At 41.6% G+C, this 12,737-nt stretch overlaps 1 protein-coding gene across 10 annotated transcripts in view; it reads left to right on the top strand.

Moving 5' to 3' along the window:
* NPAS2 (neuronal PAS domain protein 2) overlaps positions 1-12,737 on the top strand; it is a 182,003-nt gene that overhangs the window by 97,311 nt on the left and 71,955 nt on the right. For 9 of the 10 annotated variants that reach the window (XM_033838602.2, XM_033838608.2, XM_033838605.2 and 6 more), the window contains one exon: positions 11,387-11,535. In XM_033838602.2, the coding sequence (XP_033694493.1) occupies positions 11,387-11,535 (149 nt within the window). Of the gene's footprint in view, positions 1-950; positions 969-11,386; positions 11,536-12,737 lie in introns of those variants that run through there. The other variant, XM_073791031.1, reaches the window with a different exon arrangement.

The following is a 12,737-nucleotide window of genomic DNA, read 5'->3' as shown; positions in this document are numbered from 1 at the left end:
CGTCTCTGCAGTCCGCACTGTTAGCCGCGACTCGCGCCTGTCTCTGGAACTCCCTTAAGCAGTGCTCTTAATTCCCTCTCCTCGCGCACCAGGAAACAAAGAGGGAAGAAAAAGTCTCTTGCCTTTTCGGCAGGTCCAGACTTTTCCCCGGACTCCCTCCCGTATAGCCATGATGCACTAACCCCCTGCAGGCTGTGTTCACGCCGCCAACCCCAGTCCTCTCCCTGCGCTCCGACTGAAGCCCGAGCCTCAGCTCGCAGACCCGCCCACCTCGGCGGGTGAGCAGACAAGCCTCTCGGGCTGGTGAGTGCCGGTCGGCACCGATCCTCTGTGCGGGAATCTCTCCGCTTTGCCCCCTGCACCCCTGTTGATGCGCTCTCCTCCGCGGCTCGGAAGCTCCCGCCTCCGCCTCCCGCAGTCTCCGCCCGAAAAGGGGCTTCCTAGTGTGTGGAAACCTTTCCTCCTTCACAGCTCCCTCCCACTGGTGCAGGTCCTGTCTCTATCGTCTCTGTTTATTCTTGTTTCTTTTGCCCTACCCAGGTATGTGAGGAGTTTCTTGCCTTTTGGGAGGTCTGAGGTCTTCTGCCAGCGTTCAGTAGGTGTTCTGTAGGAGTTGTTACACGTGTAGATGTATTTCTGGTGTATTTGTGGGGAGGAGGGTGATCTCCGCGTCTTACTCTTCCGCCATCTTGAAGCTCCTCCATCGCACCATGGGTTTCTCATCTAGTAGCGGCAGGATATTTTTTAAATGTCAAAAGAAAAGAACCATTAGCCCGGAATTATATATCCAGTGAAAATATTCTTCAGAAATGAAGGTAAATGAAGATATTCTCAAATGCAGGAAACAAAAAAAGCTTCTTATCAAGAGACCTGCTCTGAAAGAATTGCTAAAGGATTTCTTTTTTAACAGAAAGGCAATGATACCAGATGGAAACATGGGATATGAAATAGGAAGAGTAACAGAAATGGTAAATATCTGCCTAATATAATATTAATAGATAGTCTGACATTTGGGGAAAAAAGTAATCTGATCTGATTCAGCGTATGTAGATCTGATTCATCACCTGTAGATCTGATTCAGCGTGTGTAGATCTGATTCAGCGCGTGTAGATCTGATTCAGCGTATGTAACATAACTGCAATATAAAGACGGGGAGGGTAAAGGGAATTATTACGAGTAAAGTTTCCACATTCCACTTGAAATGGCAAAATATTCTAAGTGGGCCCTGAAAAGATGTTTTTCTATTATAATCCTTAATTACTAAAAACTATGCAAAGAAATATAGTAAATAAAAACACAGTAGATATTTATTTTTTTAATTGAGGTATAGTTGATTTACAATGTTGTGTTAATTACTGCTGTACAGCAAAGTGACTCATTTATACATATATATATACATTCCTTTTTTTAATATTCTTTTCCATTATGGTGTATCATAGGATATTGTATATAGTTGCCTGTGCTACACAGTAGGACCTTGTTGTTTATCCATCATATATATAAAAGCTTACATCTGCTCACCCCAACCGTCCCTCCCCCAACACCTTCCCCCTTGGCAACCACCACTCTGTTCTCTGTGTCTAGGAGTTTGTTTCTGTTTCATAGATGGGTTCATTTGTGTCATATTTTAGATTTCCCATATAAGTGGTATCATATGGTATTTGTCTTTGTCTGACTTGCTTCACTTAATATGATAATCTCTAATTGTATCCGTGTTGCTGCAAATGGCATTAGTTCATTCTTTTTTATGGCTGAGTAGTATTCCATTGTGTATATGTACCACATCTTCTTTAACCATTCATCTGTCAGTGGACATTTAGGTTGTTTCCATGTCTTGGCTATTGTGAATAGTGCTGCTATGAACATAGGGGTACATGTATCATTTTGAATTGTAGTTTTGTCTGGTTATATGCCCAGGAGTGGGATTACTAGATCATATGGTAATTCTATTTTTAGTTTTCTGAGGAACCCCCATATTGTTTTCCACAGTGGCTGCACCAACTTATATTCCCACCAACAGTGTAGGAGGGTTCCCTTTACTCCACACCTTCTCCGGTATTTGTTATTTGTAGACTTTTTGATGATGGCCATTCTGACTGGTATGAGGTGGTCCCTTGTAGCTTTGATTTGCATTTCTCTAATAATTAGTGATGTTGAGCATCTTTTCATGTGCCTATTGGCCACCTGTATTTCTTCTTTGGAGAAATGTCTATTTAGGTCTTCTGCCTATTTTTTGATTGGGTTGTTTGTTTTTTTTGTTGTTGAGTTGTATGAGCTGTTTGTATATTTTGGAAGTTAAGCCCTTGTCAGTTGCATAATTTGCAAATATTTTCTCCCATTCTGTAGGTTATCTTTGCATCTTACTTATGGTTTCCTTTGCTGTGCAAAAACTTGTAAGTTTCATTAGGTTCCATTTGTTTTTGTTTTTATTTCTATTGTCTTGGGAGACTGACCTAAGAAATCATAAGCATGATTTATGTCAGAGAATGTTTTGCCTATGATCTCTTCTAGGAGTTTTATGGTGTCATGTTTTATGTTTAAGTCATTAAGCCATTTTGAGTTTATTTTTGTGTATGGTGTGAGGGTTTGTTCTAACTTCATTGATTTACAAGCGGCGGTCCAACTTTCCCAGCACTACTTGCTGAAGAGAATGTTTTTTCCCATTGTATATTCTTGCCTCCTTTGTCAAAGATTAATTGACTGTAGCTGCATGGGTTAGATAAATTAAAATGGAATAAACCCAAAAGAAGGCAGGAAAGGAGAAACAGGAACAACAAAAAAACAAGTGAACAAACAAAAAGTGAAAAAACAGGAAACAGATGGTATACCTAAATCCAAACATATAAATAATTACATTAAATGCAATGGCCTAAACATGCCAACTAAAAGACAGATCTTCAGAATGGATTTTTTAAAATGACGTGACATTCACTTTATATATGATGATATAGATAGGTTAAAAGTAAAACTATGGAAAATGATATACCACATAAATTAATTAAAAGAAAGCCAGAGTGGCAATAAAATACTATAAAATAAAGTATACTTTATAGCAAAGAAAATTGCCAGGAATAAAGAGTGATATTACATAATGATAAAGAGTCAGTTTACTAAGAACACATAACAATTCTATATGTGTATATACCTAACAACAGGGCTTCGAAATACATAAAGCACAACCTAAAGAACTGTGACAAGAATTTAATATGCCTTTCTCAGTAATAGAGCTGGTATATAGAAATTCAGTAAAGATATAGAAGAATTAAAAAGTACTATCAACCAAAACGATATGCTTGACAGTTGTAGAAAACTCCACCCAACAGTAGCAGAATACACATTATTTTCAAGTACATGTTGAACGTTCAATAAGATAAATCCTTCTTCACAAAACAAATGTAAAAAAGTCTAATGAACTGAAATTAAATTAGAAACAGAAATATAGTGTGGGGGGAGAAAAAGATAGCACTTTTTTGACAATACATTTCTAAGTAATCCAAGGGTCAAAGAGGAAGTCTCGAGGAATATTAGAAAGTATTTTGAACTGAACAAGAGTAAAATTATAACATAGCAAAATCTGTGGGTTGCTTCTAAAGCAGTGCTTAGAGGGAAAGCTGTATCATTAAATGTTCATAATAGAAAAGAGAAAAGGTCTTAAGTCAAGAACTTAAGCTTCTGCTGTAAGAAACTAGAAATGAAAGAGCAGAGTAAGCTCAAAACAAGAAGAAGAATGGAAATTATAGATATAAGAGCAGAAATCAATAAGAGTGAAAACAAAAATAATAGGGAAAGATCAGTGAAACAAAAAGGTGATTTTTAAAAAATCAGTAAAATTGGTAAGCCTATTGCAAGAATGACAAAAAAGAAGACATAGATTACCAATAGCAGGAATTTTATAGAGGAGATGTCACTGCACCACCCTTCAGACATTAAAAGGACCATAAGGGAATTCTTTGAACAACGGAACCTTTATAAGTTCAACAACTTAGATGGGAGGAACCAATTACTCAAAAACTATAAACTACCAAAACTCATACAAGAAGAAATAGAAAGCCTAGAATCCTGTGACTAATAAGGAAATTGAATTTGTAGTTTAAAATCTTGTGAAAAAGAAATCTCCGTACCCACATGGTTCCACTGATGAATTCTGTCAATCATTAAAAGAAGAATTATCACCAATTTTACACAGTCTCCTCCAGGGGAGGAAATACTTCCCAACTTATTTTGTGAGACCAGCGTTACCCAGAAGAAGACAGTACAAGAAAAGAAAACTATGGGCCAATATTCTTCATGAACATAGATGCAGAAATCCTCAACCACGCATTAGCAAATCATGTCCATCTGTCTATCTATATCTATCTATCTGCCTAGCAAATACATCATGACCAAGCAGAGTTTTATCCAGGGAAAATAAGGCTATACAATATTTGAAAACCAATCAGTGTATCAGTGTAACCCACCAAGTTTGAAAGCTATGGAAGAAAAACCAAACCACATGATTATATTAATTGATGCAGAAAAGGAATTTGACAAAATTCAACTTCTATTCATGATACAAACTCTCAGCAAACTAGGAGTAGGAGGGAATTTCCTCCTATTTATGCATTTATATAAAAGGCATAAGGGCATTTACATAAAACCTACGGCTAATATACTTAATGGCAAAAGACTGAATGTTTTCCCCCTAAAATGGTAAACAAGGTAAAATTATCTGCTCTCATGACTTTTATTCAACATCATGCTTCTAGTTCTAACCAGAGTAATGAGACAGTAAAAGAAATCAAAGGCATGTTGACTGGAAAAAAAAGAAACAACACTTTCCCCATTCACAGATGACATGATTGTGTATATAGAACATCCGGAGAGACTTACCAAAAAAAAAAAAAAAGCTCCTATAACTAATAAGTGAATTTAGCAAGGTCACAGGATACAAAGTTAAAACACACAAATCAATCATCTTTCTATAGGTTAGCTATGAAAACTATTAGAAACTGATATTAAAAACATAATTTATAATCAATCCCCCAAAATGAAATACTTAGGTATAAATCTAATAAAACGTGTGAAATATGTGTGTAAAAACTGCAAAATGCTCCTAACAGAAATCAGTGACGACCTCAGTAAATGGAAAGACAATGTATTTATGTATTGGAAGACTCGACAGAGTAAAGATACCAGTTTTCCCCAAATTGGTCCATAGATTTAAAAGAATTCCAATCAAAATCCCAGCAGAACTCTTTGTAGATAAAAACAAGTTCCTTGGGGCTTCTCTGGTGGCGCAGTGGTTGAGAGTCCGCCTGCCGATGCAGGGGACACGGGTTCGTGCCCCGGTCCGGGAAGATCCCACATGCCGCGGAGCGGCTGGCCCGTGAGCCATGGCCGCTGAGCCTGCGCGTCCGGAGCCTGTGCTCTGCAACGGGAGAGGCCACGACAGTGAGAGGCCTGCGTACCGCAAAAAAAAAAAAAAACAAATTCCTTGTAAAATGTAATGGAAAGGCATAGGCACCAGAATGATCAAATTAAAAAAGAATGAAATAGTGCCATTTGCAGCGACATGGATGGACCTAGAGATGATCATACTAAGTGAAGTAAGTCAGACAGAGAAAGACAATATAATATCACTTATATGTGGAAACTGGAAAAAAAATGATACAAATGAACTTATTTACAAGATAGAAACAGACTCACAGACTTAGAAAACAAATTTATGGTCACCAAAGGGGAAAGGTGGAGGGGATGGATAAATTAGGAGATTGGGATTAACATATACACACTCCTATATATAAAATAGATAATCAACATGGACCTATTATATAGCATAGGGAACCCTACTCATTACTCTGCAATATCCTATATGGGAAAAGAATGTGAAAGAGAATAGATATATGTATATGTATAACTGAATCACTTTGCTGTACACCTGAAACTAACACAACATTGGAAATCAACCATACTCCAATATAAAATAATTTTTTTTAATTTAATGGAAAGGCATAAGCACTAGAATGGTCAAAATAATTTTGAAAAAGAATAAAGTTGGAGGAATCACATTATTAATTGTAAGACTTACTATAAAACTACAGTAATTGCGCAGTATGGTACTGGTGGAGGGAAAGCTCCTCATATCCCTGGAACAAACAGAGAATAGATAATCCAGAAACTGAATCACATAAAGTTGACCAGTTGATTTTTCACAAAGGTGCAAAGGTAATTCAGTGTAGAAATGTCATTTCAGAAAAGTGGAGTTGGAACAACTGGACAGCCATATGCAAACAAACTTTCACCTAAACCCTACATGTTATAAAAATAACTCAAAATGGATCATAAGTCTAAAGGTAAAATGTGTAAAACTCTTAGAAGAAAACACAGGAGAAAAATCTTCGTGGCCTGAGGTTAGGCCAAGGGGTTCTTAGATCTGACACCAAAGCACAAGCCATAAAAAGCAAAAAATTAACTTGGGCTTCAAAATTTAAAACTTTTACTCCGTGAAAGACACTTATTAAGAGAATGAAAAGGCAAGCTGGAAAAATATTGACAATCACATGTCTGACAAAGGATTGTATCAGAATATATAACGAACTCTCAAACCTCAACAGTAAGGAAACAAACAGCCCCATTTTAAAATGCCGAAGGGCATGAACGGATGCTTCACCAAAGAGGATATACAGATGGCATAAAAGTACATGAAAAGATGTTCAACATCATTAGCGATTAGAAAAATGCAAATGAAAGCCCAATGAGATAGCACTGCACATCTCTTAGATGAGCTAAAACAAAAAGTACTGACAATACTAACTCTCCTTGAGGATGTGGAACATCTGGATCACTTCTACAGCGCTAGCAAGAGAGAAAAGGGTACCGCCACCCTGGAAAACAGTCTGGCGGTTTCTTAGAAAGTTAAACATACACTTTCCACGTGATCCAGCCATCCTACTCCCAGGTTACTTACTTCAGAGAGCTGACAACTTAGGTTCACACAAAAACCTGTACACAAATGTTTACAGCATCTCTACTTATGAACGAACATGGGAAACAACCCAGATCTCCTTCAGCAGGTGAATGGATAAGCCAGCTGTGTTACATCCATGCAGTAGAAAACTACTCATCCATGAGAAGGGGAAGGTGTTGGTAGGTGCAGCAACTTGGACGAACCTCAAAGGCATCGTGCTGGGTAGAAGCCAGCTCATAAGTTGACACTGTCTGATTCTGTTTATGTGACATTCTCAAGAAGAGAACACAGTGATGGAGAACAGAACCGGGGCTTCCAGGGGTTACAGATGTGGAGAGAATGAGGGAGTTGTAGAAGGAGGTGGGAGAGTGCAGCGCTTCATAGCATGGACACCTGAGTTGGCCTTCTCCACCACTTCGTAGTCCTGTGACGTCGGGAGGTATACAGCCTCTCAGTGCCTCAGCTTCAGCTGTGAAATGGGAATGATAACAGCACCTACCTGCAAGGGCCATTATGAGGATTAAAGGAATGAATACATGTAGGGCACTTACAATAGTGCTGTTACATAGTAAGTGCCCAGCAAGTGTTATCTGTGTCACCAGTGTCCCATGGGAGACGTCAGAAAAGCTAACCTGGAGCTCTTTGAGCCCCGCATTCAAAGTCAAAGGCTTGTATCAATGTATGTTTAAAACACACACACACCCCCCTTCCCTTCCTCCTGGACCTCCTCTCTCTTTTTTTTCTCTCTCTTAAACTCAATAAAAAGAAGACAAACAACCCAATTGAAAAATGGGCAGAAGATTTGAAGAGACACTTCACAAAAGAAGATATACGAAAGAGGGTTAAGCATGGGAAAAGATGCTGACATCACTCATCATGAGAAAAATGCCAATTAAAACCACAATGAGATAACACTACAGTGGCTAAAGTGAAGAAAGACTGACAATGCCAACTGTTTGCAAGGATGTGGAGCAACAGGAACTCTCATACGGTGCAGGTGGAAATGCAGAAACAGGACAGCCATTTTGTATAACTGTACGGTACTATGCTACAATGTTAAACATACTCTTATGATATGACCCAGCAGTTTCATACCTTTGTACTTACCCCTGTGTCTACACAAAGACAAGGAAATGAATACTCAGTGTTATTATTTTTTTTAATTTTTATACAAATTTTAAAGGTTACTTTCCATTTACAATTATTCCACAACATTGGTTTTATTCCCCGTGTTGTATAATAAGAGCAGCATTATTCTTAATACCCCCGAAGTAGAAACAGCCCAGTTGACTACTAGTCAGCAGTCAAAAGGAATGAAGTATTAATATATGCAAGAGCATGGATGAATCGCCAAAACTTTATGCTACATAAAAGTCAAAGATTCTGTGCTGGGCTTCCCTGGTGGCGCAGTGGTTGGGGGTCCGCCTGCTGATGCAGGAGACACGGGTTCGTGCCCCGGTCCGGGAAGATCCCACATGTCGCGGAGCGGTTAGGCCCGTGAGCCACGGCCACTGAGCCTGCGCGTCCAGAGCCTGTGCTCCGCAACGGGAGAGGCCACAACAGTGAGAGGCCCGCGTACTGCAAAAAAAAAAAAAAAAAAAAGATTCTGTGCTCTCTGATTCCATTTATATGAAATCCTCGAAAAGACAAAACGACAGTGACAGCAGACCAGTGGTTTCCCGGGGCTGTGGTCCGGGGAGATCAGCAGCGAAGATGCAGGAGAAACCCTTTTAGGATCGAGGAGCTGCTTTACAGCTCAATTTTGGTGGTGGTTCCAGTTAACAAGCTTCATCAAACTACGCGCATAAAATGGATGCGTTTCACTGAACATAAATAACGCCTTAAAGGAAAAAACAAACCCAAAGGCTGATTGTTTAAGTGTCTTTCAACCTGTTTTCCCAGTGCCTTAGGCATGGTGGTCTCGGGGCCTGCCCAGCAGACCTCCTTATCAGAAATAAGGTCATTTAAGGCTTTTTTTTTTTCCTTTTTGGCTCAGAGCTGTGGATTCAGCTGACACTGACCAATTTCCAGTGGGCACCATCATGTGTCCCAGGCGGAGGCTGACAGAAACAAGCTTGTGTTCCCGTCACTAATGATATAAGCCTTCATCATTGTCTCTGCCAGGCTGTGTTCATTGTCATTATACCCACTGAAGAAGAGAACAGAGTCATAATGAGCTGGGTGTTATCTGCTCACCAATAATTTATAATGGGCAAACTAGGACAGGAACAGAGCTTTTTTTGACTAAGGAGGTTGCATGTCACTCTTCAAATCTAGGCCAAAAAATTATTTATAATGCATAGACAGTCACTCAGAAAGTTAAAAGGTTCCTTTCTTCTCTCCCATGTGTTTGAACAGTATGCTTTTCACCTTGGACTGGCACAAAGGCACCTCGGCATCTTACTGCTACACCTGCAGTCAGACTGTGGGAGAGATTGGGAGAGAGTGTACTTGAAGATAGTGACTAGCCTAGGAATGAGGCCTTTGTAGAAATGCCTTGAGGATTTCGGGTCCTCCCAGAAATCCAAGGAGAGAGAGGAGGGAAAAGTCAGGAAAAGGAAGAGACCCTTAGGTAAGGGTAGCTACCACACGCCTTAGGTGAGCTGTGAAGAATTACCTCAGCTGTTATCAGGAAACCCTCCAAACTGAGACGAAATCAGCAAAAGATGACTTGTATACGGGTGGGTTGAAACCAAGACAGGTCGTGCGCAATTAGGCAGTGACAAGCGGAATGGTTGTGGCCATCACAGCATCAAGGGAAAGGGTGTTAGGCGTGTGTGCCTCTGTTTCTAAGGGCTGTTTGGGGAAGCTGTATCTATGGGGATACTGACATCTGTGGATATTGGTACCTGCCCTAGGGGAGGCGAATCCCTCTGAGGGGAACCTGCTGAGTTGTCACAAGCCACCAGCATCCTGTCCTGACCACGTGTTGGCCAGTGGCCTCCTGGTGGGTGATCTGCTGCTCCAGGCACCTTGACCCCGGGCCCCAGGGAGCCTGGACCAGCAAGTTCAATGGACCCTGCAGCTGTGGCCCTTGTTCTGTCTCGGTGAGCTGACTTTCTGGAACGACTCCATCTGGGGTGAATTTGGGAGGGGTGGGTCAGCTTTGAGTAAGGGGGCTGTTGGCCTGTGGTGTGTCTAAGGATCGAGGCCTCTGGGGTGCCACAGCTTCTCAGACTTCTTCAGGCTATGGGGGGGCGGCCTGATCCAGGCAGCCGCGATTTCCTATCCGAGTTCCTGGGATCCTAGGCTGCCTCAGTGCCTCAGTGGCTCAGAGCAGATCCCTTCCTCTCAAACTGAGCAGCTCCACTTTGATCTCTTCTGTAGGCGTGCAGTGTAGTGTGTCATTTTTAAAAAAAAATAAAGTCTATTTTTAGAGCAGTTTTAAGTTCCCAGCAAAATTGAGTGGAAGGTACAGAGATTTTCCATATGCTCTCTGTCGCTATATATATGCACAGCCTCCCCGATTACAAACACCCCACCAACAAGCCTGGTCCGTTTGCTGCAACTGATGAAGCTACATTGACACGTCACTGTCCCACAAAGACCGTAGTCTAGGGTTCACTCTTGGGATTGTACATTCTCTGGGTTTGGCCAAATATATGACACACATCTGCCGTTATAGTATCATATAGACTAGTTTCACAGCCCTGAAAATCCCGTGTCCACCTGTTCATTCCCCCACCACCTCAAGCCCTGGCAGCCGCTGATCTTTTTACTGTCGCCATCGTTTTGTCTTTTCCAGAACGTCATAGAGTTGGAGTCCTCGAGTGTGCAGTCGTTGCAGATTAGCTCTTTCACTTAGTAACATGCATTGATGTTTCCACCATGTCATTTTTAAAAGGGTTCAGCAACATTTAGCAGCTTGTCACATGCAGTCCCTGTCACGTTGCCTCTGAACCGTGCGTGGCTTGTAGATGGTTTTGTGTGGGGTGTGCCTGGACTCCCCAACAGGATGATGAGCTCTGGGGCAGTGGGCAGGACGTGTGCCCTGGGTGGCACTGGCTCTCTACTGGACACTCAGGATGCCTGGTTATCCCTCGTGACTTGGCATCAGGGGCTAGGCGCTCTGGGTTGGAGGGGACCTGGTTTGGGCCTGAGGACAGACTGTCAGAGCAAACCCCTCGGGGCTGTTTATCGTGATAATCAGCATGTCATTTGTTCTCTGGAGTCAGAGCATCTGGCCACAGAGCCGATCTGTAAGATTTTGCATCTGAGGCATGACTCACTGATCCTGTCTCTCTTTGTGGCCAGGAGCCTAGCGTAACATTTTTTCTGTCCCTGTTACTCAGCTCGGAAATATGGCGCACGTTTCTTTCCTTGAAAAGTTTTGATTAGATGATCTCAGCAGAACACACTCTGACCAAAAGTGCCTCCGTCCCGTAAGGAAGGCTTCCAGAGGTGGAATGTTCCAGTAACCTGTGTATTGTGCGTTGACAGAGCTTCTCGAAACAAGTCTGAGAAGAAGCGTCGGGACCAGTTCAATGTTCTCATCAAAGAGCTCAGCTCCATGCTGCCTGGCAACACGCGGAAGATGGACAAGACCACCGTGCTGGAGAAGGTCATCGGATTCCTGCAGAAACACAATGGTAATGGTCACGCTTCTCTCCGTTTTTACTCCGTTCCTGCCATTTCCATTTGGCAATGACTTCATCAAGTTGGTCTTGCTGCTTGGTTCTCCCTCCCCAGCAAACCCGATCTCCTCCGTCATAGGTTTCCTCTTTCCAAGGCATTCCACCCTCTAGAAAAACCCTGTCTCCAGCGGGTTTGGGACAGGACACTCACCTCCCAAATTGCTTTCTCAGCCAGAGGAGGGAATCCAGAGCAGACTCACAGGTCGCACCCAACCCAAGCAGGGCGGCGCTAACAATGGAAGCATCTTGATTAAAAATGTCTGGAGCAAGCCTTTTCGTACAGCCCTGCCATGACCAGGTATTCATTTTCCAGTGGATCAGACGGTACTGGTGTCTCCATCCATTGCCGCCACCGCCCCTAAACTCTTTGGCCTTCTACCAAAGAGTTTAGGTAGAAGGAAAAAATTAATACCATGGGGAAAAAAATACCATGGAAAAAATTAATCAAAAATAATTAATTGACTTAATATCAAATCCGTTTTTTAACTGAGGTGTAACTCACATAGCATAAAATTGACTACTTTAAAGTTTATAGTTCTCTGGCTTTTAGTATACTCACAGGTTGTGCAACCATAGACACTATCTAATTTTATCATCCCCCAAAGAAACCCTGTACCCCACTAGCAGTCACTTCCCATTTCCACCCTCCCTCCAAGTCTTGGCAAGCACTGATCTATTGAATCCTTCTGTCTCTATAGATTTGCCTGTTCTGGGCATCGCATACAAATGGAAGCATACAGTACGTGGTCTTTCGTTTCTGGCTTCTTTCACTTAGCATCCTATTTTAGCAAGTATCTGTGTTTCATTTCTTTTTATGGCCAAATGCTATGCTATTGTGAGGATATACCACTTCACTTATCTGTTTACCAGTTGACAGGTATTTGGGCTATTTTCACTTTTTTGGCTGTTAAATGATGCTGCTGTGAACATTCCTATACAAGGTTTTGAGTGGATATATATTTTCAGTTCTCTTGGGTATACCTAGGAGTGGAATTGCTTGGTCGAATGGTAACTTGGTGTTTAAATGTTTGAGAAACTGCCAGACTGTTTGCCACAGCAGTGGTACCATTTTTACATTCCCAGCAGCAGTGGATGAAGATTCCAGTTTCTCCACATCCTCACCGACACTGGTTATTGTCTGATTGTGTGTGTGTGTT

The sequence above is a fragment of the Tursiops truncatus genome, chromosome 14 (assembly GCF_011762595.2).
Source record: "Tursiops truncatus isolate mTurTru1 chromosome 14, mTurTru1.mat.Y, whole genome shotgun sequence".
Lineage (NCBI taxonomy): Eukaryota > Metazoa > Chordata > Mammalia > Artiodactyla > Delphinidae > Tursiops > Tursiops truncatus.
The sequence above is the reverse complement of the archived record's forward strand: the minus strand, read 5'-3'. Positions and strand labels throughout refer to the sequence as shown.